This window comes from Anarhichas minor, unplaced genomic scaffold (assembly GCF_050575085.1).
Source record: "Anarhichas minor isolate MPS153535 unplaced genomic scaffold, ASM5057508v1 ptg000043l, whole genome shotgun sequence".
In the NCBI taxonomy this organism is placed as follows: domain Eukaryota; kingdom Metazoa; phylum Chordata; class Actinopteri; order Perciformes; family Anarhichadidae; genus Anarhichas; species Anarhichas minor.
Genome location: NW_027466489.1, coordinates 4,778,177 through 4,805,062, shown reverse-complemented (window position 1 = coordinate 4,805,062; position 26,886 = coordinate 4,778,177). Strand labels below are relative to the sequence as shown.

The 26,886-nt window shown below is 42.8% G+C and overlaps 1 protein-coding gene across 1 annotated transcript in view; it reads left to right on the top strand.

The window, feature by feature from the left end:
• The window catches only part of cacna2d2a (calcium channel, voltage-dependent, alpha 2/delta subunit 2a), a 134,327-nt gene that overhangs the window by 64,657 nt on the left and 42,784 nt on the right, over positions 1-26,886 (top strand). The window contains exons 4-6 of the mRNA XM_076110542.1: positions 4,511-4,570; positions 20,831-20,875; positions 24,879-25,017. Coding sequence (XP_075966657.1) covers positions 4,511-4,570; positions 20,831-20,875; positions 24,879-25,017 — 244 coding nt within the window. The remainder of the gene's footprint in view (positions 1-4,510; positions 4,571-20,830; positions 20,876-24,878; positions 25,018-26,886) is intronic.

The following is a 26,886-nucleotide window of genomic DNA, read 5'->3' as shown; positions in this document are numbered from 1 at the left end:
ATTTCTCCTCATTATGGACTTTAACATTGTTTGGCCAGAGCCTATTGTTTTTATCATAGTAGTTTGTTACTGGAAGAAGAAGAATGTGTGTGAATGCACTAAAAACATGTCGTAGGTTTTCAAGCCTCTTCCCGTTTCATGCCTGCGTCAATGACGAGTTCTGTGCCGTGTGAAGTCAATCAAACATTTTGAAGTTGGGTTTGTGTCTGTGTTGTTGGAATTAATATGGCTTTAGAGGAGGGAGAAAGTTTGAGAGCGGCAAACTGAGACAGATGGAGAGAAATGGAGTACAGCATATAGATAGATAGAACAGGATAGAACAGCCGAGCGAAGAGGAGTGATAAAAGGATGGCGAGAGAATGAAAAGTGGTCGTGGTGGCGGGGGGACGGCGGTTGCAGCGGCGAGGGTGCGAGGCGAAGTAAAAGTGAGTTTGTCTGTGATGTTTTAAAATTCTAGAGTGGAAAGTCCCTCCATCTGTTATTGTGGGACGGTTCTGACTCAGTGATTTCTATGATTGGCCTTAATCCCGGCCGAGTGGAGAAGACAGAATGAAGAGCTTAAAGCAGACTGCTCTCACTCTGACAGGCTCCACTGGCTGCTGCTGCTGGTTGTGGGGCTCATTGGTACTCTCAGTCTGCTGCCCCCTAATGGACCGACTGCTGCACGACACTGCCCCTCTCTGCACTTCTACAGCACACTGAGCAGCGCTTACGGCCATGACACTGTGGTGACATTTTGGTGCAACATGAATAAGTCAGTAGCCATTAAAAACAGCAGTTTTCACTCAACTTGTAATGCTCCTTGCAATGTCTTTGATGAATATGACCTCATATGGTTTCATACACCAAGAAGCAATGTGGCTTACAGATGTATCATGCCCTTTACACTGTCTCTCGGTAAATATGCTTCTTCCTGATCCTTCATGTGTCAGTAGATACAGTGAAGATGTAGTTCGTAGTGTTGCTATGTCTGGATATCTAATTCAACAATGTGGGAAGGACCCTTAAGAAACCTGTTCTATATATTGACATATTTTTTCATCAAGCTTAGTGTCTTACCATTATGATTGTCAATGTCCACAGCAGCCAATCATTGTTAAATTTCCTAAGGGTCTTCCCTCACCCGCCTTGTGACCTCAGCAGAGCCATTTCACAGTCTTTTCGTCCCCAAGGTGACTTGAGCGTTCCCAGAAACCGAGCTGAGGGGGTCATTCCGAACATGTCGAGTACCTCGATTTAAGGCTGCAATCACATGTACAGACCGCGTCGTGTTTTCTCAAGTGATCTCTCACTCAAACACACACGTCGTGGGGCTGTTTTGGAGTGTCCCTAAAGATCACACAGACAACAGTGTGGTGTGTTTCGAGTGCCCTTTAAGTTAATGCTCGGTGGAAGGGCCTAACAGGCTGCAGCAATCAGGCGGCCCGGTGTCGAGTTGGCACTCACCACAGCATGACGCTGTCCGTCCCTTGTGTGCTGTCATTCCCCTAGAAATAACATGACTCCGAGTGATTAAACTGCTCCCCTCTGGAACGGAGCAAACCGAACAGTTATGAATATTAAAGATCCTAATCGCCTCACGCTGAGCTTTTTTTCCCCCCCCTGCTGTCTTTTTGCCCTGTGAGTTCACAGTCAGGGAGCGCGGCTTTTCACCGTCAGGGCTCTTGGACAGCGGCGGCGACACGAGGGCTGTACAGCCTGCAGTTGAGCTGTTTGTACAATTACACTATCACCTGCATCATTATGTACAGTGTTTGCGTACATGACGGACTCCATCGTGTGTTGTTTAAGGCTGTAGACAGGGAGGTACTTCACATGCTCCTATCCATTACAGAGTTATGTTTATGGTTCTTGACCTTGCCTTTAGGCTTGCTGACAAATGGCCCAATGTGATGCATTTTGTGTCCAGGTTACAATGGCAATAACATTAGAGTGCCATGCTCATGTTGTCAACTCTTCTGGTGTCTTTGTGCCTGTGTGCTGTAGTGTTATTTGCTGTGTTGTGTGGGCCTGTACTGAGCTTATCTGTGCTGTACTGTGCTGATCTCACTATGCTCATCCAGTCTTCTAAGCTGCTTGGGCTCCAGCCACCAGCATAGATGATATATCCCTGCCCCCCACCTTCCCACATCTCTCACTCTGATTCATTGGCTGTTTGTGTTGCCCATCCATCTGGGCCAACGCAGTGAAAGGAAAGGCACATGAAGACACATGGCTGTTTTGAAGCAGGGGGACTGCATTAAGCTGCTCGGGAAGAGATAGGGTCCGAGAAAAATGGTGGTCTACCAGGGAGAGAGCGAGGAAAAATACCATGGGAGAAGCAGCTGGAGAAACAGAACTGGAAAAAAAGACACGTGGGCTACTCGGGGGGAGAGAAATGGATTTTCTAAAGGGACAAAGTAGAGATTCTTACTGACAGATTAAATGCAGGGAAAAAGACTGAGCCAAAGGGATGAAAAAGATCATGACACAAAAAAACAGGGAAAATTGTTCAAACAAAAGCAACCTTTTTTTTATGTCCTCAAAAAGACCTTTGCATATTGTAAAAAAAAAACATATTAAATATTCCAGCTGTTTGACACAGATTTAAATCATATGGCTTTCATTTTCAGGCTAATCTCAGAGCTGGGAATGCAGTGAGATTATTGTTCAGATGCTCAGTGTTTATCCCTAATTGAAAACTGTAGTGTTGAGAGTTTCATCAAGAGATTACCACAGTGGCGCTGCCCTTTAGGAACCTGACCCTTTTTTTTACGTCTTTTCTAATAGGCTCTTTGGTAATAATTTAAATGGGATAATTATATCCTCATTTCATTGTTTCAGTCGCCTAATGTCTCATTAGGAAATTAAATACATCTTATCGTTGTTATTTGATGCTTGTTCGGGTGATTAAAAGCACAATGCAAAAGTATAAAGACACAGAGGACTTGAATGGATCCAGATTTTCACAAATTGGGTTAGTGATATCACAGTATGTACATAATTGAAACCATCATGCTCCCCTAACGTCCCTACACACATTGTAGAGCCTGGACTGATATTCTGGGCCTGGTCTGTGTTTAGAGGAGGTGGAGCAGTATTGTGTCTGCGTGTCTGTGAGTGGGAGGGTCAGCTGAGACGAGGTGGGCGGGGCTCTTAATAGAAATAGGAGAGCTTATATTATAATGAGAGTTTATGTCTTGTGTGTTTTTGGTAGATAAAAAGCCTCAAGTGGAAAGGGACTGGTTCCTTCAGTGTGGCTCCTCAGATGAATGAGCTCATACTGTAGCAGGGGTCTAAATAGGGTTAGTAATTTCAGGGCCCTGGCCCCATGGGACTTTATATGGCTGATCACACTATTTTGGGACAGGAACAAAATCGCCCCCTAGAGGCCCGGGAAAACCTAGATACTGAGGCACGAGAGGGAGGGCTGTAGGGAGGGAGAGAGATGCTAAGGCTTCACCATATTTGCCACTTGGATGACTTCCTATATGAGAAGCCTACATACTTTAAGCTTCTTCAGAGATAAACCTAAGGTACATCATGGCAAATGATGTTGGACTACTAAAGCACACTTTTAAGACAACATCAGTGGCTAGTGGTGCCTGATACTAGTCAAGAATACTGAAACTAGAAGAGAATATTGAGTTTCATTCTATACAAGTCATGGTGTTCAGACGTTTCAGTTGCTAACATAAAGTCAATCAAACCATGTATGTGGAACTGTATTGTAATGCAACTGTGACACTTGACAGCTAAAGCTACGAATCAGCAAACATCACCTTTCTAGCTAATGTCTGCCTACAAAAATGTGCAGTGTCAGGCTGATCTGTTGGCAAACAAACCAGGAGACAGTACACACGGCTCAAAAACTAACCTGCAAATGTCAAGATCAGTCAGTATGGATTTGCACTGGTGTGGATCTACTTCAGTACCACTGATGATAATGGTCAGGTGCCTTGGCGTGTTACATAGTATCTCATACCCCTGCCAGCTCAGTCAGTCAAACAAATGTTCTTGTATGTATTATCACCTCAGCAATATGTAACAACACTTTTTGCCAATGGCCATCAAATTCCCTCATTTGATTACATATTTATAGTGATCAAGAGTTTGATTATCTCAAATGTTAATAAGTCCATTGTTTTTTGAAAGACACTACTGCAGATACCTCCCATTGGAACTTTCCAACCAACGCCAATTTTGAGAAACAATTCGCAGCTTCTCAAAACATTTAACAATTGTGTGTAGCTTAAGCTGATGTATAGTGGCAGTGTACAAGCAGTTGTTGGCTTGTGGTGCAATACTGTCATTTGGACTGATTAAGGACAGTGTTTTTTGGTTTGGCGCTCCCTAATCCTTTGAATGATCCAGCTAATTTACAGCTGTACCAGTTTTTATAGGGAACAAGGTCACCACCATATTCCCATCTGTTTGTCTGTCTCTCTCTCACACATGCACAGACATACACACAAATCAATGTCCTGTTGACTTCTGACACACACTCTCTGTTTTTTGTGTTTCCTTGTAGAAACTGGCCAGGGAGGCGGAGCAGCTTCAGAAGGAGCATGTATGGCAAGACGGTGTGACGGTAAAGTAGGACACCCAATCCTCTCCCTCCTTCTCCGAGACCTCTTCCTTCTTTTTTTCCTTTTCCTTTCCAGGCTATTTTATTTGTAACTCTTTAATGACAATGTGATCAGCATCACAGAGACAATGTGGTAATAAAGCCTAATTTTATACAAGTGGAAACGACACACAAACACAGTCCTACATGTATGCACGCACATCATAATTGCTTACTCTTGGAGTTGTTATTGAAATGGTCGTCAGTATTATCTAAGAGCCTTCTGTCTGTTTTGTTTCACAGGGTGCAGCAAGTTGAACATTGTATTCTTGTGCAGCTGACCTTTAAAACACAAGAGATCCGCTCTTGAAATCAACAAAAAAAAAAAAAGGAGAAATGTTTTTACTCTGGTCTGTGTGTTTGACGGTGTCTTTGGGAGCTTGCGTGCTCCACTGACTCTCAAATTTGCAAACACTCAAATGCCCCATGAACATGCATGCATACTGATGCACATGCACACATACACACACACACATACGTATATATATATATATAGCCTCACCCGACAGATACACATGCACAATCCCTACTGTCATATCCTCTGTCTCCAGGGAGACGAGCTCGCTGTCATGGTACACTTCCCACAAATGGATTTTTAACCCAGCGCCTCCTGGGGGATATTTGAGAAAAGGTTTTAACTGATTTAAAACGAATAATTATGAGGCCTACTTCCCTGCAAAGTCCATTTTTATTCATGGTTGCTTACTCTCTGGAGCTGTAGTCTTCGGGTGGTTGGGCTGCACCCTTCCCTCCCCGCTGGTCCGAGGGAGGGAGCTGCAGTGCGTCTGTCTCTTCATCTTAGGCCGGAGAGAAGTTGATGCCTGCCTCTGCCGGCTCTGATGCACCTCGATCGGATGTGTCGCCAGCCATGCAGGAAGTGGAGTCTGGGTCACAGTGACCACACACAGCACACCTGTTCATAAGTAGCTGCAGCCAATATGGCATCAATACCTCCTCAAGTGGAAAAGCCAGCATTCTCTTTAATCCAATCGCCCAAGCCAAAAGCACTGTCTCCCTCTTTCCCTTCTTTCTGTTTTTCTTTTTTCTCTTCTTGTTTCCGTCTCTCTTTCTGTCCAGTCACCAGCCTCACACCCACCCTTACCCTCTGCGCCTCCATCACATTCATATAGCTCTTTTGTTATCTGTATGTGTCTTTAATCAGCCATGAAAATAGTTGGAATATATCATATTTTTGCAAACACTGCAAAATAATCCTAATGGTTCTCCTCTATTAATAATGTATTGGAGCTGATTTCATTTGCCTTTATAATTAGGCCAGGTAATGAATCTCAGCAGGGACGACTGTGAAACCATTAACAAAACTCACAAATAGGTGGGGGTTGGGGGGGGAGTAGTGGAGGTAGATATGCCACATCCTTGCAAGGAGATTTTTTCCTGTTCGTAGATTTTGTGCTTTCCTAATTTATCTTTAGGTGAGCACTCTGCTGACTGACACTCTAATTAGATTAGCATGCTCTTTGGGCATATTAGGAGAAATGTGTTGCATCTTAAACTGGCGGGTGGAGCAGTCTGTCAAATGAAGAGAATAGGTGTTTATGCATGAGCGACGGTGCGTTTTGATAGAATTTCTGAGTGGGTGACGGTGTGCGTGTGTGTTTGTGTGTGTGTGGTTGTTTTTGTTTATCAGCGAGCGGGTATTTATTTGCGTGTGTTTATTAACGGCAGGTTCAGTACCTGGCCCAGTCCATCTGCTCGCCTCGCCAAACTGGTGACATCATAGAAACTCAATGATACGCCTGTTCCTCATAGCGGCTGCCATCACAGCTGTTACCGTAGCAATGGGAAGACCTCACTCTCCCCCCCCCTGCTTTCTCTCGCACACACACACACATTCAAGCTTTTCCTTTGCTAACTGCAGAGCCAGTTTTCTGACCATCCCGACTGACGGACATTAGGGATGTCAAAATGTTGATCGTAACAACTGTTGTGATGGTCGTTCGGGGTTTTAAATCCATTGGCATGAAATGGTGTGTGAAATGGACATTAAAGTGTTGGATTGCCGCTGATTTCTCAAGGTCAGGTGCCCATCCCTCTGTGACACTCGACTATTGTGTTGGCAGCAGAGTCATCCCAAGGCGACGCAGTCATTTCATTGCTGCTTTGCAATTCTCGGGAGGAGGTAGAACAACCTCAGAGCCAAATATTAAAACTCTTCTCTGTTTGGTAGACTGAAAATAAATTGGGAGATAAAAAGCAGAGCTCTGTGAAACCTTTCTGGATAGCATCAGCATATCACTCATTTCTATTTTTTCTATTTCAGAAAGAGGTTATGAAACAACTCGACTTCGGTCCCATGGCTTTGACCCAGAACATGAGGTTCATAATGTTTAGGTAATATCTAAATGTTGCTTTTCCATAGAGGAAACCAAAGTGCAACAACACACATCTACAGTCAGAAGGTCTACACTTACACACAATATTTTCCAGAAACACACATTTACAATAATAAAATTGCATTAGCACAGTCAACCAGCCAAAGTGAAGTGAACCATTTCCTCACATAAGAGCTATCTGTCCTTTAGCTTCCATAGAAGGCATCTGATGCAAGGTGCTGTCGTTGTCATGGTGTATGGCCTGATGGCCGTTAGACGGACTCCAGACTTAAGCAGCCTACCACCAACTACCCACTTGGAGGCCCTTATGATGATTTCAATGGCCATGGTAAAAAAAAACAATCAGGAGATGGCACACACTGCCATTATGCCAATCTCCATATGGTGCCATGTGGTGGTAAAATCTGACGTTGTAAAACAGAACTGCAGATCTTGTAAATAGCCCATGGCAAGGTTTTGATGGTCTTTGGTATCCTGAAGAAGTCAAAGGATACCCAGAGGAAACTGTGAGAGACAGTTCCAAACATGTTGGCAAGGTCAAGGAAAATGACATTGAGATCACTCCTTGTTTTTTGCAGTCTGGATTTTGTGCCAAATCGTACCGGTGTGTTTGAGGCATCCAGAGAACCCTGGGATACCTGCTTTTGGGCTATTGTGTCCACAAGGTTGTTTCTTTCTAGATAGCTGGTCATCCTCTGATGCAATGGGGTGGATTCGGCTGATATCCGTGGATTCCTTCTCTTTCGGAATCAGGACTCCTACACTGTTTTATGCTTTGGGTATGATTCCCTTCTCCCAAGCCACACTTTTTAGTCTGCACTGGAAGCAAAAAACATCAGGAGGACTCTTGTATAGTCGATACGTAACTGCCTGTTCCACTTCCCTCCACTTTGAAGGATTGACGTCCATCTGGTGATCCGGTTGTTCGTTTGGTGGGATATCCGATGAGCTGTTTGCACTGGCCTCTATCATACACATGGATTCTTTACAGATACTCGTCAAGCTCTGGCCTTGATGACTTCAGGTTTCCTCCCTTTTCTTTGGGGAAAATTGATTTCATTAACTCGTAGTGGTCCTTGAAGAAAAAGAAAAAAGAAAGTCTGGAAAGACCTTCCTCTGTCTCCATAAATGTCCTTCATCAGGGGTGCTGATGTCCTGGGAACTATGGTGAGACTCTGTTCGCTTGACTTCATTCAACTGACTTGATTGACTATTCAAGGCAGTCACTGGAGGATGCTTTCAAATATACGTGATGTTAGAATCCGAAGTGCCACCTCTTAAATTGTCATGCTCCCAGTGGTGATGGTAGGCTCACTGATCTGCGCTACTCCAGTGTTGAGAAAGGCGTTCTGGCGTTACAGAACCACCGCCCTCTACATCTGCCTATCCTTTATTGGGAGACAAAATGGGGTCTTTCATCCCCAGCCAGAGCCAATGACTACTCTGCTCTGCTACCCCTGATATTTCTTTGATGACATGGCAAAGGGCTTGTCCGCTTCATCCCCAGTCCCTCATCCGTCTTACAGTTGATGTTGACAGGAATCTCCAACATCCAACTTCTTCTGGGCAGTTCTTTGGTCTTTGCTCTCCAACCCTGCAGAACCCCTGTTCTGCCTCCGCTGCAAGCGCTGCATCGCAGTTTCTTTCTTTCAAAGGATTTCTGCACAGCATCCTCCCAAGGGACTACGAGCTCCACAAAATATACAGTTCAGTTTCAGCAGTTAAGTTTTATTTTTTGTTTTCCTGGAAAAAATAGGGGTATAAAAAAACCACAACAAATTATTATTTTAAACATCTGTATCGGCTCTGAATTTCACAATCAGTGCATCCCTTGAATCCATTCAGCTTTTCAAATAATAAAACCTAATAATAAATGATATAATAATAATAAATGTCCCTATGGATACAGTTAATAACAGTTAATATATCAGTTAATATATATTTGGAGATGTCTTTTTCTCACTGATCAAAACGGAGTTATGACTCACAAATGCATTTACAGAATCTTATGGATTCTCTGTTAAAGCGGGTCGCCGTTCATTGTTTAAAGAGACACCTGAGGAGTTTTACAGATGCCTCTTTAATGTCTCTGCATGCAGTTTGAATCTATGATAGACGGTAAGCTTGGCCTAGTTTAGCTCAACTCATGCATGTGTGTGGGTTCAGAGACAGTGACTAATGCTGAGGGTTTAATACTTTGTAATGTGAGCCTACGGTTCACAAATCAAGGACAGAACAAACAATATCCCCACGATTACATAATCATCAGAAATACTCTATACTACTGTATTCAGCCATTCTGTTACACCATAAACTACACTCAAATATTCGAAATAGCTTGATTAGTGAAACTAGTAACTTTAGCAATATGTGAGTTGACAAAGTCTAGTTTATTTTTGGATATGCATCCATCTTTGGAAAATTTTAAAGCACCTGTAATTAATATTTGATACAAAAACAATGGATCACATGACTACTTGTGTGTGAAAAGGGCCGCTAGTGGTGATGAATCCACAGAGAAGTAACACTGGACTCTGCATTCTCACTCACCAGTATGTTGCTTTACAGCTTTTTTCAGCACATTCTTTTGATTTTTCATCTGCAACTTTACTGTTTTTGTTCATTCTCATGGCTCTCATTGCATCTTTCTTTTTTTGCCACAGCAGGCAGGTTTTAAGAGCCTAAAATTGACCTGTGAACATAGTAGAGCTTTTAGTCGCAACAGAGACAGATATTTCTCTCAGGGGTTGGTGGAGACCAAACACAATGGAGAGTAAATTGTTGACTATTATTCATCAGGTGGCCAGAAACACAACTCCAAATGAGAGCTAATGTTGCTCTGTGTTTGCTTATATTGACCTTATAAATTTGATTATGTCGCAGTGTTGTGCTCACAGCTTGTTTCTGCTGCCGTCAAGTGGCCAGAAAATTATTTATTGCAGGCTGAAAGATGCATTTCTCTATCTTCACACAGAGTTGCCTTTGATCCAATAAATATTTAGTAATTAAGCTAAAGTTGGATAATTCCACCCTTCAACATACTATTCCTCCAAACTACACAAAGAGATATACAAATGGCATCAACTAGTATTTTTTTAGTCTCAGTAAATTGGCAGATTTTTTGAAATGATTCCAGTTCTGCTAATTTTACAAAATGGAAAATTGTTTCTGGACAGCATCATTTTCAAACTGATTACAAGATCAACAATATGTTATCAGCTACATTATCATCAATCAGTTGTTCACCCACTCGTCTCTCGTCATACTGGCTACAGATGATGACCGCTGTTGCTTAGCTGAAAGAGGGTTGACATGAAGTGCAACACGTTGGACCAGAGACACAAGATTGGATGAAAGAAAGAACAGAGATTGTGGAGATCGCAGGAAGACCTGTACTTTCCATCAGATTGTGATGTGGCAGCTGCTGTACGTTTGAAATGCATTAGTGCTAATAGCGGTGCCATTAGGGGAGAGAGAGGCACTCTGTTGATGGGTTGCCATGATGAAACCAGGGAGAGGGGGTGACAAAGAGAGGCACGGAGGGAGAGAGAGGTGTAAGTGAGAAAGCAAGTGACTGAGGGAAGAAGGCATAAGAGACGGAGAAAACTGGAAACAGAGATGGAACCATCTTCCAGGCCATTTACTGCAATCATCACTCTCTAATCAATCAAGCCTTTCATCATAGGACAACACAATCTCTCCTTTTCTTTCTCTTCTTCTCCCTCTGCCTTTCTCTCTTCATCTCCACTCAGCCACCCACACTCATACATAACACAGTAGTATTCATGTGACCTCTTTCTTGCTTCTCACACATGTATGTACATTTTATACATTTTGTTAATACCTAAAAATATTATTCACATGGTACATAGTGTGCAGTACACGGTGTTTCACTGCTAACTGCCTTTAATTTTCTCATTCATATTCTGCCAATTTTTTTAAATGATATACTGTTAATTCTTCAGTGGGCATTGATTGCAGACATTTAGCATTACAGCCATGCACTTAAGTCCCAATAGGTTCCCTCAAAGGTGTAATATGACCTGAAAGTGCTAGAGGTGCTAGCTAGAGTTGCAAGGGTTTGTTCACTTGACCAAGTTCGGCTCCTTTCATAATGCCTCTATTTGAGATAATTGGCGCTTCAGAGGAAATGAGTGAGAATCATTGTGGCGACTCTCAGCCCAGCCCTCGAAGCTACCAGCTCCATTAGCCACAGAATACATTAGTCTTGCGTGAGGGCTGCCTTTGACAGATTTGAATTCAGATTCTGGTGAAATAGACAGAAAAGAAGAGGTTTTGTTTCATCTCGCTCTACTCTCAACATGTTCATTTTGTTTTTTTACATAATTCCTCCTTTTTTTGTCATTTGGAAAAGTTGCTAAAGTCCTGTTTTCATGTCTCACTGGGTTCACTAAAACAGATGGCAATTGACCATTGGTCCAAGCAAATGCATTTTAGTATTTGTCAGCAAATCTTTTCCTGCTGAATTGGGACATTTTGTCTTCCCCCTACTGTCATTAGTTGAACTGAACCAAATGGATGAATACGGGAGTAATTGGCAAGGTAGTGGTGTTTAATCTGCAAGTGATTCATATTGGTTTAGCGTTGTTGTTTTTTTGCACTGACCATCATGTTCATCACTGACCGTGTTCTATATGACCTGAACTGAATATCTGTCCCTCATTTTTTTTTAAAATACACAGTGCTTATTTCAAACACGGAGCAGAGCCATGCGGTATAATCACAAATAAACTGCATCTGTTTTCATTGTGAGCAGTTTTTTTTCCTCTTCCTTATGGCTGCGCTGAGACAGACTGCTTACAGCCTGCCGAGCACGTAATGGAACTCATAAACAGTGTTATCACTGAATCCTGAGCCATGGAGCGGACTTCCATCTGCTCGCCACTGGAAGGGAAAGAAATGAGGAGAAACATTCCTACAGTATACATTTAGCAGAGTTTCCTCCCTATCAAATGTATCTGATGCCTCAGAAACTGGATCGAGCTCTATACTCAATACTGAAACGCATCTGTAAAGGAGGCTAACACAAAAATGAGAAGGCTGAGTCTGTGTGGATCAAGCATGATTTGATCAATTGATTGATTAGTATTATGTCAATACAGACTTTACCTTAAACTGGACTGCAGCTTCTCCCGCCTCCTGAGCTCTCCTCTCCCGGTGCCTCCTCTTACTTTCTATCGACTGCTGCTCTGCTCACAGCTATGATGAGGCTTTTGGTTGCTGTGGTGACCCAGTAGTTTAGTAATTTCAGCTTCTTGATTGCAGACCATTGTAATTTGCTTAAGTGGTGCTCTCCAAGGTATAAATGTCCTCGTGTCGGTTTTATTTATTTTTTCTTACCTTCTCCAGCCCTTTTTTTTCTCTACCGCTCCTTCTGTTTCTCCACATCTCACGCCTAATGTTCCTCTGCTGCTTCAAGGGAGGCCTCTTGAAAACTCACGCTGCTCTACTTTCGAGTAGGGGGAGATTGGCAAAGTCTAAAATGACTCAGAATGGAAGAATCACCGAAGTACGGGGGCAGGTAATGAGAAACGCTAAGATAAAAAGAGCGCGGAGAAGAAGAAAAGTTCAGGTGTGTCAGTAAGCCCTCAATCAGCAGCAGATTGGCCATCTGTGATGCAGCAGGCTAGCCAGGAGGGTTGAGAGAGTGGCCTCCGTGTCTAAATCCCACCGATCGATCCCCCTGCCTCACAGGAGATGGGAATCAATAGTGAGAGAAATCCAGCGAACCTCGATTTTCCCCCTTCAACACATGGCCAACACCCATGAAATGTTATTTTTAAGGCCCTTCTGGTCAAAGCAGAAAATGGACTGATTTGTTTATCGTATTGTATTTATTGTTTACTGTATTTCAATAAATTCTCATGTAGACATTGACACATATTGTCTTAAAGCTGATAGCCTAAATCATTGAGTGATACATTGATTTGTTTATTTACAGAAAATGAATCATTAAACATTAGCTTTGGCCACGTTGTGCCTTTTGTTAGAGTTCACAGTAGATATTAGGGGAGAGAAAGAGATGGGCAATGACGTGACAACAACAATAGCAGTGGTTCCCAGCTGGAGGGCAGATAATGTGGTTCATGGCCTGTGCCTTAAACCCCCTTTTCACTATTATCAGAAATCGAATGTAACACTTAGTCATCTATCTAGGTCCAATTAATAGTGATGTCTGCAGAATTAAAAACGTTATATTTCACATCCGAGGCTTATTTGTGTTCCAGCCTACCAAGGTGTTCCAGGAAAGAAATGCGTGTGAGTGGGCAGGTCGTGATTTTGTGAGTGGTGACAGGCTGGTTTTGCTGTAGCGGAGGGGAGATGTCTGCTCTGGTTATAGTGTTTACTCCGTCTATTCTGTCCCTGTTGTCCTTGGTGCCTGTCCGCAGATATCTTAAAGCAGGCTTCCCTTTGTCATTTGAATGTTCAAATCACTGTGAGGGACAGCAAGGCATCTGATGGAAATGATTACGGGGTCGAAAATAACAGGTTTCCTTTGGTCGGCGTTGATTGTTGATTGGCAACTCTCAGCCAGCATGTAAAGGGGGGGTGGGGACTTCTCAGGACTCTATGGACTTGCAGTGGTAGAATTGTTGAAAAACATCAGTGAAATGAAAAGCTGTATTCAACCCTCTAGGAAAAATGGAACCTGGAAACATTTCACACATGTACGTGGAGCTCCAGTGTCATACCAGGCGGCAGTGTGATTGGACAGGGACTGAGTACCAGTTTGTTTGTGATCGGTCACCCCGGCTACAGATGCTGTAAAAATGTTAGACGTGGATAATTGCATTTGCTTTATCAAATCCCTCTGGAATCCAATGATAGCGTTAATATTGCCATAGCCTGTTTATCTTATTTGTCTTTATTTGGTGTTACAGCACCTCTTTTCTGCTTCCCCTCTGTTGATCAGATTGGGGGCTTGTTTGGGAGGTGTTGGCATGCGTGTGTCGTGTTGGATAGGCTTTTTATCTGGCACTGTGTCCATGCAGTGTGGTGATGCTATCAGCGTTTAAACCTGCTCCTCAATGGAGCCCTGTCAGCCAACAATGGAGAGCAGCATTACCCAGAGTGCAGCAAGACAAAGCCTTCTTTCGCTATCGGAGGATTGGAATATTCACAGACTGATACAACTGCTTTTACCAAGGGGAAGTGTCAGACTCTGAAAGAAAGAGTGAGACAAAAAGGGAGGGAGGAAGGAAAAGAAGAGAAATACAAGATTATCTGACCTGCAGGATGTTTACAGAGACATTTAGAGAGCAGAAATTGCAGATGCATGGGTGAAATTGGGGGCATGAAATGTAACCATGGAATACGCAACCTTAATATTTCTTTCAATTATGTTTCTCTCTTAATTGTCCTGCCTTTTTCTCTTCTCCTTTACACCCTCTTCTATCTCTTGGGTTGCTGCCCATCTTTGTGAGTCTTTGAAGTGAGTGTGCAGTGAAGAGGCACAACGCCCTGTCTGATGAGTATAGCAAGACATTGATGAGATGTGCATGGAGAATGTCATTTACTTTGCTGAAGTTGCCCTGTGTATTGGAGCTTTAATCTGGGGGCACATTTGTTTATTGGCATACAAATGAACATCTGCATGGAGCTATGCTTGGACGCAATGGTCTCAGCAGCTCCCTAATCGCTTGAAAGCCTGGAGATGCAGAGCATGCCAATGAGAGAGCGAGAGAGAGAGAGAGAGGGAGGCAGCCGCGCCCAAGGCCTCCGTCATGCACTCCTTTATCTGAGTTTCACTCTAGCTCAATAGCTCTCTCTCTCTCTCTCTCTCTCTCTCTCTCTCTCTCTCTATCTCTCTCTCTCTCTCTCTCTCTCTCTCTCTCTCTCTCTCTTCCAGGCCAACAGTTTTAATTTCCATTTTGCTGGTTGGCTCTTTATTGACTTGACATTATAAAGAGGCATATTGGTAACAGAACAAAACAACACTACGAAGGGAAAAGCAGTGACTCCCAAGAACCAACTGCAACAAGTTGTGTTCAAAGACACTATTTACTATAAAAGTAAATAAAACAGTTTATTTAATAGTTGGATGTAATTCTGTTACTCTATTTAGCTTTTTAATTGTTCATATTCTTGTTTTATTTCCTAATTGTTGCCAGGTGAGTTTATTTACCTGAACAATGATCATGAACATCATGTAAATAAGGGAGATATAGGAGTTTTAATGGCCGAATTTAGGTCTGAAGTCGATTAAGTGCAGCAACACAAAATGTAATAACTTAAATGTAATAATGCTCATAGTGTAATCATCAGCATATAATGTAAGAAAACCATGAGCGCATAACTTAACAGTTTTGTGCATTAAGTAATAAATTAATACATTATAACAAAAAGTATTACATTATAAAATAAGCACCTAAAAAAGATGAATAATGTAATAAATTCAGTGTATACTATAATATGTTGTTAAAAGAGTACTCTCCTTGTCTTAAAGCATTGGAACACTTCTAGTTTTGCATGACGAAATGTGGAGTCCTTAATTTAAAGCAACTGGACTTTGTCTGTTTGGTCGAGATGACATTTTCGTCAATCAGTTCCAAATTGATGAAGCCCCTTGAATGTGTGACTAAATTCAGTGACCTGTAAAAACGAGAACCTTTACAGAGACGATACTAAATTTAATATACCGGGTAATTCTTATTATGTGAAGTAATTGTTCCATACATAATGATTCTCGTTACTTTAACATGCCTGTTTAATTACTCTCAAAACCTGTGCACATAAAAACCAGGCGCATGCGTGTGATACTTGCCCGCAGAACAGTACCCGAGAGCGGTATTTGACTGCTGTCTGGAGAGCAACAAAGTTAAAGATTAGCAACTCGATTTGGACCTTCTAGCTGCTGGATCCCACATTTAATTCCAAGTACAATTTAGGTACAAGTATAAATCATTTCTTTCACATTTCTGTGAATAAGCAATATGCCCACACCCAGTAAAGGATAGGATTTAACATCCTGTGAATCAAAAAGGGTCCACCAAAGAACAAGAATTCATAGTTTATTCACAGGATACCCCTACAATTCAAGATCAAAGTGGTTAAAGGGCTTTCAGATCCCTGACAAATTCCTACATGTCTATGATTAATTTACCTCTGTTTGAAAACCATATTTCACAAGCTCACGTTTGAACACTTGTGCAAACCTGTGGACCTTATAAACTAAAGGAAATGAGCTGAAATAATTTGTTTCTGATGGCGTATTGTGATTTCTTTTTGACATCTCTCCTTTCAGTATGAATGCCCTTGTGCATATATTTCCTTTAAATTTCATTCTCCTGATGAAATTGGATGTCAGTCATTTCTTACATGGATTGTAATGCACCTGTGTGTTGTGCGTTCACCGGAGTATAAAGTGTACGAGTATGTGCTTAGCCTGAAGGATTTCATTGCCTCTTACCGGAGAGGTCTCACAAGCCAATATCGCCGAGTGTTTATCTAGTTCGAATGTCTTCAGTTCCTTACCATCCGACGTGTAGAGATGGGATGTAAGGGTGCTGTGGAAATAGAAAGACAGAGGGAGAGATAGGTAGAGACACGAGGAGAGACTTGAGTGGGGGAGATAAGAAAAGGAGTTAGAACGTATAGCTTCATAACAAGTTAGCTTCAAACTTTACGTAAGCAGTTCTTCTCTGCAGCAAAATCACATTGTTTAGTTTTTCTTCCTTTATTCTGGTTGCATTCTCACATTAAGTGAGCTGTGTGTGTGTGTGTGTGTGTGTGTGTGTGTGTGTGTGTGTGTGTGTGTGTGTGTGTGTGTGTGTGTGTGTGTGTGTGTGTGTGTTTGTGTGGGTGTGAGAGAGAGAGACTTTGTGTCGGTGTGTACCTTACAGGCTGATGTGTGTGGGTTAATGAAGAGCATTAAATGAAATCCTTTATTGTGTTTGATATAATGTCAGCTTCCATTAGGGAAACTGGGGCTACGAATGATTGCTAGACTATCGAGGCCAGGAGAGGGGTGCAGTGCGTGTGTGTGTGTGTGTGTGTGTGTGTGTGTGTGTGTGCGTTTCTGCGTGCTTGTGTGCACACCCCAGGGCACGGTGGAGGCACAGAGTGTGTTCTGTAATTATAAAATCATTAGCAGGTGTCCAGAGGAGATATGAATATGACTGTAATCTGTCCCCACCCATGATGGAGCGCTTGTCTCGCACTCAAATGTCAACCTGTCTCAGCCAGTCCATCGAGAGAGCTCACACCTTCAAATTCAAAAGATTTAGTCCCAGCGACCACACTCCGTCATTTACATGTACCGCTACATATGACAGCCTTTATGTACCGGCCATTTTTCAATCTCGTATTGTTACCCTGTGCGTTACCGGATAAATCATCTGTCAAGGTCCTCTTCACATATGATGAAATTTCTGGGCCGTAAAGGCTCCGACCTTCACTGGAGAGGAGATTTTGAAGTTTAAATGTGTAACTACAATACACTACAAAATAACAGCATGTAGCGATGACAAGACAACACGCTGGCAGAAGAACAGCCTCGTCGTCTGACAGAATGACAGGCGTACAGGCAAACAAAAGATAGGCAGGCATGTATCTGGTCAGACATAAAAAGCGAGCAGACATTGTAGCCCTGGTGAGGAGACAAAGTCACATTGTAATCTAGAGCAGAGGGGCGGTTTCTATAGCAACAGTAGGCATCTAACCTACGCGCCGCTGCTTTTGCTGAAATCTGAAATTGGTGAGAGGAGGCTGGTATTGAGGATAGAGAGATTGGGAAAGATGAAGATAAGACAAGGCAGGGTGGAGGAGGAGAGATGTGGCAAAGGGAGGAGAGAGGAAGCAGATCGAGATAAGGGCGAGGAGAGCGAAAGAGATGAGCGGAGGAAGATTGATGTAAGGGAGGGGCTGGAGATCATCACCTGACCTCAGTGTTTGTCTCCTGTTTGGAATTTGTTGGTCCACTCAGCATGATAGATTTAATTTACTGATAGCACTTTATGTCAGTGGGAATTTCTCAGACTTTGTATGTGTCTTTGCGTGTATGTGGTGTGTGTGAGCGCATACGCCTCGCTCTGTGTACATTCACAAGTGTGTACATGTTGTATATGAGTGTCTGTGAGCATGCGGTTATGCATTATATATGTGTATGTCTGCAATAGCAGGCTGGAGCTCGGAGAGAGATGAATGTGGGATAATTGCTGGCTTGGCGCTGTATCAGATGTGTGTTTAACCCTGAGCCCATAGAGACCTGCTGTGACCAGCCGCAGCAGATGGCCATGCCACCCCTGGGGGCTGCTCAGAGGGTCATGGTGGCCTAGGACTCGTCCACATGGAGCCACCTCTTCTGTGCATGTCCGTGTGCTGTCAGAGTGTGTGACTGGAGGCAGAGGTTGTTGCGTTCATGAGTAGGATCGGTGTAACTCTAAATGCTTGTGTTATTATGTTTAGAGGTCTTATTTTCATCATATTGCAAAATGCAACAACATACAAACCATATAAAAAGTATAATTTTGGTATATGAGTGTAATGGTCAGAAAGAGATTATTATTTTCCTTAGTAGTACTGTGTATTGTAATGAATACTATTTTCAATCCAGTAAATATCATTGCTTTTCACAATAACTTCCTACCTGATATGTAAAAGGTGAGGGTGTAGTCTTGTAAACACAGCTTTCCAGCTGTGAAACAGTCATTATACCAATGACGGGATAAAAAGCAAATAACATAAAATGTCTGAGAAAGTTGTTTGGCGCCAACATAACTCCTCAGACTTCAATGCTCCTTTGTAAAAGATCTACATGTCTGCGGAACTCTGCTGGAGGGAGAACATACTAAACATTATTCACATCATTTCTATACTCATCAAACCATCCGGGGACTCTTGTGCCCTGTATGGAAGCATCTGCCTTCATTATGGATGTTTCTCTGCTCATTTATTCAGGTTTTTCCTTTGATTTATCACATAACACTGTATATAATTTAATATTATTTGCAATAAAAAGAAGTAATAAGGTACGAAATAACAATGTGCAAGAATGAAGTGTTAGCAAGGGAGCTACAGTGTTGGATCTCTCGCTAAACTCTCTCCTCCGTAATGTGTGGTATGTTTTTTTGGGTGTATTTAGTAAAAGCTGCTGGACGGTGTCCCTCGGGTTCGAGGAACTCGGCGTTTATTTACAGGAAGCAGTCCTGCATAATGAGTTGTAATGCCGCAGTAGTGAGAGTAAACTCTTCAGAAGCGAGGGACTAGTCTAAGCAGGACTGGGCTCCAGATCAATCCTGCTGGCAGACACAACAACACTGTTGCTCTGCCACAGTCTCGCTCGCTCTCTTTCTCTTCTCTCTCTGCAGAGGCACAGGCTATTTTTAGCCCTGGCAGCGCTTTCCCCACTGCACCCACCACCACCACCCATCTCTCTCCTCTCAATTCATCCGTTCATATCACCCTGACCTCAGCCTCCATCCTAACCCTCCACCTTAACCCTATGTACTCCCCTCTGATCCCTCCACTCAGCTCCTCTCCTTCCGTCCTCACTCCTGACTGTGGAGGCAGAGCGAGTGCTGGTAAGTTGAGGAGATTTGTCGGGGGGGGCAGATTCTGCTCCTACTCGATCTTGTCCACGCTCATTACCCAAAGACACAAGCTGCATCCAGGTTGGTCCGCCCGGTGTTTGGTGTCAGTGTGAGTTTTGATCATACTGTGTTTCTTTGGTGAGTTGTTAGGGACTGAGCCGAGCTGATGACTGACTCTTTGATTAGCACTGGAGGCCAGCCAAGACCCCGGTCGTGGTGTGTAGAGAGGCTCTAATGCTGAAGGGGGCTGAGAGAAAGGTGGGGGCTGTCAGAGAAAGAGAACACTTGTGCATATAGATGCTGTACAAGTTAAACAAACACAGGGCGCAACATGTGTGCAGGAGAGAGATAAAGTAATGTAATGTAATAAAGACAGTGATGAGCAAAACGGTGAAAGCAAGCAAGAGACAAACGGAAATTGAGAAAAGACTGAGTAAGTTGTGTGTAAGAGTCACGCTTACCTGTACAGTAGACTCTCTCTTTCTCGGTCAGGCGCCCTCCCTCATCAGACCATGACCACAGCTCCTCCAGTGAGGGCGACTCAGTCACTGTGGTGCCCTTGAGAGCGCGCCCTCAGCCAGCCTCCTCATGATAATGAGGCAGGACCCACGGACGCCACTCGCTGCATGCAACCCCTGCCCGCCCTCACGACTGCCTCTGCGGGAGATAAGGACGTCAGTTCCGAGGAGAAAGAGAGGAGGCTAACAGCCTGGGTTTGGGTTCTCTGCTCGGGTTAAATGCGGGGAGCTTGATGGTGAAAGGTTGAATCCGGGGCTACGTCTTGTGACTGGCAATTTCAGTCTGTAATTAAAGCAAAAATAGTGCATCAAAATTGCATACATTTACATTTTCCTTATTCTTTTTTTTTTTGTTTCTCTCCTTTTGTGAGAGCTGTTTTCCTTGACTGAAAACACAGCCAGTTGAGGTCGATAAGACTCCCGGAGAGAGTAGTATTTTGAGTTTATTCTTCTATCATTGCAAATTGAGCTCACACACATTATTTTTAAGTTCTCCACAACACAAAATGTTCCAACAGTGTTTTTAACACAAGTTCGAACATGTGCCACTAACATTGCATCTTGTTAACCAAAGCATTGCCCCAGATACATTCAGCTATCTGCTCACCTTCCCATAACTGTCATTCCACATCACACTACTTCTCCTGTGTTCTGTGATGCTGATTATATTCTCATGCTGAACAGTGTGATTGAATATAACCTTGACTCTCTCTAGCTTACCACCGCGAGGGGTCGGGTCTGATATAGACGCTGCTATATCTTCTCTCATCACCTGTCTTTTCACTTTTCTTTTCTGCACAGGAGAATGCCATTTCATACTACGATTCCAAAGCGGATTCAGACTATGTGAGTACAGTACGGACTGCTCCCCCCCGTCCCCCGTCTGCCTGCCTCAAACCCCAAATCCTACCCACTCCACTACCCGCCCCTGCCACCCTTTCCTGCAACCCCACCCTGTCTCTACCCTGGCCTCCTCGGTGTTGATGCCCCCTCCCCCCCGCTCACAGGCCCCTGGGATGTCTGTGTGTGTTAGTGAGGGGACACTGCTTCATGGTGAGTTGGTGTGACAGAGCAGGGGCAGGCCGACGTGCATGTGACAGTGGCTTTAGCTGTCCTCCCCCAGTCTTTATTTCCAGAGTTTTCTCCCTCCCCATGGACTCTAAATGTGTCGACTACGGAGCGGAACTGCGGGTTTTGTTAGACCTCTGCTCCAAAACACGGGTCATATCGCACTTTCATACATGAGGACGCCATTTCAATCATGCTAAAGAATATGAATGACATTGATGAAACAACTTGCAGGCTGGGTACCGCAGTTTCCTCCAGAAAAGCCCTGCAAGTCACTGTCGTTTGGTCTCACCACGCCACCACACCGGCTGCAGTTCCTCCGTAGGATAGGTCACGCTCGGAGCCCGTGCCCGCCGATTGATTAAGTTTCGAAGACGAGTGCAAGAATACCCCCTAGATCACCAAAGCACAAAAGATGGGAAGACGAGTGCGATAGAGTGCGGAAGAGAGTGAGGCGGAGGAGCAATAAATCACGGTGTGATTTTCTCTTTGTGCACGCCACTCCTGTGATTAATGACACAGCGCTTTAGGGCCTGTCAGCACATCTAATTGGAGAACATCAGTCATCATTAACATGGCACACTGAGGTCGAGCCAGTGACACACCCCTGACCCGCACTTCACCAACCACCCAACGACAGTGGCGGAGGTCAGTCAGAGGTCATTCCTCATCCCTGCAACTCCGACAGTCGCCCACCAGTACTCCCATATCTGAATCTTGATCCCACCCACTATGACCCCTTTCAATTAAGGCCTTACGACTGGAGAGAGAAAAAATGTACCATGTATGTACTACTGTTCTGCACTATCCGCGAGATATGATAAGAATCCATGTTTGAAGAAAGGTAAGTGATTCTCGGGCTCTCTTATTCAAGGCTTGTCTCCTCTGTTCCCTATCCTGTACTCTATACCCTGTAATTTATCCTCTTGTCACTGTACCCTTGATATAAAAGTGCAATGTGATTTTTAAAACTGTCCATGTGCCAAAGCATGTTTGAAGCGCATTTAATTTATTCACCTACCTACCTACCAGCCACCTATGGGCTCTTTGCATTAATTACACATTCAGATTCTATTCTCCTGTAATGGCTTCATTTCTGCACTGTCATCTGTTGTCTGCAAGTTGCACAGTATTAGGACTTTTAAGTCTTATTAGCCGTCGGTTAAAACTACAGACAAGATCAGCCCCCACATGCAGAGTAAAAATGCAAATATTCTTTGGACTGCATGATTCCACTTCCACCGCAATACTCGTACCCGTCTGGTAGAAAAATATTGTCAATCATGTTCATTGGTAGTAATTTACTTCTAAGACACCCAACAAGTATATAAATTATTACAGGTCTGATTATTCTAATGTTTACTCCAAATTGAAAATTTATATTTTTGCTGTATTTAAGTGGCTTATATGTGTGTGTGTTAGAGCAGCTATTTACTAATTGTAATGTTATTTTCCTTGTTTGTTTAAAAGGCTGTTGTTGCTCTATCTCACTCGTGCCGACAGTCTTTCAAATAAACCCACACACACACATACAGGGTCTTAAGTGACATGTTTACCAGGTTACCCCTGGTTGGCTGGAGGCGGGAATGAAAGAATCTTCAAACTGTCATCTCTGGCCTCTTCAGCCTTTAATTAAACCTTGAGAACGTGGGAGATAAAATTAACAAATTGGGTAATGAATCGAGCAAAACAGGTGGTGGATAGTTGAGGAAAATGAACCAATCAGTCCTTCCTGCGTGGATTTATTCAGCTCCTAATTAGACACTGCCTTGGTTAATTATGATTGGGCTCTTCTGAAAGAAGAAAAGAAAAAAAAGCCTCCCTGCCCGACATTGACAGAATTAGTGTCAGACTGAGTGATAAACAAATACCTCAACCTCACAGTTAGTGCTGTTGAAAAGCCAGCATTCTTTATATATCGTTAAAATTACTCAGAGTTGTATGATTTTTTATTGTGAAGCAAAAAGGCAGATGTGACCTGGAAACAGTCACCATTTTTTATATTTATCTCTTGCATAGAAAGCTGCATCGCTGTTTAGTTCTGCCTCAGCCCTTCCCTCTTTTCTCCAACTTGTACGAAATAAAACAGCCGTGTTGGATTGGAACAACAGGAAGAGATTATTTTTACCACTGCGGTGAAATAACACTGTTTAGCAGCCTCAGATCAGGTCCCAACGGTGTAGACTACAAACAACAGGCAAACAGCCTTTTGTCAACAGGATGCTAGACTAATAAACTAATAAAACTAAAATCACGTCTAACTTGCGTTATATATTGTTCTTGTCTCACGACCTTCCAGATGAGCTGCCTGGTGATTAGAAGGAGCATTTTGAGGGAAAATGAAACAACTCCAACTTGTTATACCAAAAATATAGAAAAGTGTTAAAGCTGTATCACTTTACAAGTATTGCAAATGTTCACGTGCATTTAAATTTCTACCATTGTTATTCATGACATTTTAAGTAAAATGCTCTCTGATTTCATGTTAAGAAAAATCTAAACTGCTTTTCCTAAATGTTTAATTTGATGAAGCCAATGTTCAATCAACTAGTTGATAAATGGTATTGAAGTAATCATTTATCAGTTGTCTACCGAGTGTGTCAGCACACATTTGTCAGTCCTAACATATTTCTATGTGGTCATATCTCTCATGAGCTGCTCTCTGTCATAACAATAGTTGTTCCTTACGTTGACTTTCAATGAGACTTTAGCACAACTAACCCCCTGCCTGTCCCAACAACAGCTTGTAATTGCATTTTAATAGTCAATTAAAGTTGGCCCATCAATCAATTTCTGCTGTGGACATGGAGTTTTGATTTTATTTCTCCAAAAAACAAACAGCTTTTATCATGTCAGATCCAATTAACCCAAGTTGCTTTATTAAAATGAAAAGTGATTGCAGTCGCACATCGTCTCTTTAGCCATCAGAATGCATGATGAATGATCAGAGATATGATTTTTGTTTCAGTTTAGTGCTGTTTTCTAAGGGTTGTAGTGAGCACTGTAAGGCTAAAATCTGATCCAGAAACAGCCAATAAACTGAGTTTATATCTAGTTTAGATTTTTTTTTCACATCCCACAATCACTTCCTCCTGTGGGAACAGGCACAGATTGGACTCCATTGATAACTTATCAAGATTAAAAAAAGCTTAAATGTCTTTTATCTCCTGGCTTTCTTTCATATCTGACACTTTCCTAATGCAATATGTGTGTCAAGCTTTCTCATCATGTACAATGGTCACACTGAGCAGCTGAAAAAGTGCCAAAACATTATTAGAAATATGCAGCATTAGTACCGTTTTATGTTTAAACAATCACAGGCAAGAGAGAGGAGACGGTCTCTTATGAAATATGCTATAATTTGAATGGGTGGGAGACTAAACCGTAATTAAGTGGTGGTTGTTGCTAGTTATAGTTGGGGTTAATTTGTATGGCACCTCATGTGTTTGTGATAGTCATCTCGGTTACTAATGAGTCTCTCTGTTAGGTGTCTGCTGTTCTCTGATGAGAGGGAAACTATAGAACCACCTAAATCTGAAGGCGGAATAATTGCTATTTTTGTGCTGAACATAATTTAAATGCTATGTGACTCTGTGTGTGAGTCAGACAGAGAGCTTGACTGTCTGTACCAGAGCCACAGATGGGCACTGTAAAGCCACAAGATGGGAGGTGACAGAATGCTGTAATATATTATTTGCTTATAATCACGCGTTTTTAAATTGAAAGCTCACGCATGTTCGTGTGTGTGTGTGTGTGCGTGCATGCATGTGTGTGTCTGCAGACGGAGGATGGAGAAGAGGAAAACCCGCTGGAGAGCGCGACGTCTTTGGAGCTGGAGTTTGTGGACGATCCCAATTTTAAAAACAAGGTCAACTACTCTTCCAGCGCGGTCCAGATTCCTACAGACATATACAAAGGCTGTAAGTACACAAAAATACTTTGTCTATTATTGTTCTGGTGGAAAGGTGATTGAATGAGCGGCACTGTATAAGCTTCATAAAATGTAACACATGTACTGAATTAACCACTACAGTTAAAAATGACACACCTACTGCCGGGTTTCCTCAAGACCTTTGCTGCACTGACTATTGTGTAGCGCACACTTCATTTCCTTTATGTGGCCACAAGTGTGCGTAATGTAATCCTTCTTTAAATAAAAGTATTAAACACATACAAATCACTAACCACATTACAAGCACAAGTTTCTGGAGAATATACAGAGGCCTCAACCACATGCTTTTGCAAGTGTTTTTTCCACCTCATATTTTACAACACGCCTCAGAACCCATGAACCTGATGGTATGGTGGTAGTAGTAGTACTAGTACTAGTGTCCCCAGAGTACAATTGATTGAATATATTTATGTGTACACTCAAGTATACTAATACTTACCGCACTTTTTTAGATATATTTGTTGTATACCACGAGATGACACAAGATATAATCTCGGGAAATGTATTTTTTCCTTCATAACGTATGCTTGGTACATCGAGGCATGTTTTGTATGCTGAATAATCTCATGTGGACTAAGACAACAATCTGCGTTGTAAGAAAATGGTAATAAGATAATAAATATCATATATGGAGGTTTACCTGTCTCATAAATGTAAGAGATGTCTCGTCCTGGTTGTAATACTCACCGCTGGGCTGTAGATAGATGACAGTCTTGACTTGACCTTTCCCCTTTCCCTCAGTATGTAAGCTGCATCTCTCCCTCCTTTTACATCAGTCATCACTTTAACACACCAACATGATTTCAGATGACAGACGGTCTCTCACACCATATCTGCACTGTATTTTTTTTTTCTGCATGGGCATGGTCCACCCCCCCTGTGGACCCTGCCTTTCCTGCTTGGCAGACATAACACCCTCCTTAGTCTGTAGCTGCCAAATGGACAAAGGGAAACACATGTACCTTCTGGGACTCTGATTTCGCTTGGCATGTTCCCTCTGTTATCCACCTCTAACCTTTTGGACACTGACTGACTGCCTCTTTAAAGACTCAAAAAAAACGAGCATGTGCTGACAGACAGACATTTTCACAGTGGCAATTTTTTCTTTCTGTTATTATCTAGCTCTTCGCCCTCTTTGTTGAACAGGCACTGTATGGCACCTGTCTGTGACAATGGCCTCCAGCTGTGTCTCCAGACAAATCTTGTCAGAATTAGACACTCGCGGTTCGGGACGAGATGTCAAAGGCTGCCGCTAACTCACAATAGAGCAATCAGGCCTGCACATTGTTCACAATGCCATTTTGTGCCAGCTCTGGTTCCCCTGTCTGAAGCTATGAGTCAGAGAATAAAGGCCTCTTGATTGAGCCTGGTGGAGTCTAGAAGAGTAGAGTGGTACAGTGCATGAAATTAGCTTTTTCACTTCTCTTCTGTGGGAAATGTTTACTATTGATGTTGTTGAGTTAGGTCCCATTGTGTGGTCTGCTGTGCTGAGATTGCCAACTGCAGATTTTTTGCCAACTCCATTATGCACGTGTGCGGTGTTTTAGTCATTGCTGATAAATTGTTTTTAAAAACTTGTTGCTGTCCAAAAATACAGTAATTTTTAAGGACACTTTTCCACCAAACGTCCGAGGCACAAATGAAGATATTAGAAACATTTTGAGACGTCGGATGTGAAATGCAGTGCAGACTAAGTTTAAAGGGAAATGATTTTACACATCAAAGTCTGTTTATAGGTTTTGAGGGGAACTGCTGCAAATACACTGCCTTTTGTTGTTCCAGAGGGAGCTGCAGGAAGTCTGGTAAATTCATCGGCAGGGACTGAGGACTACAAGTT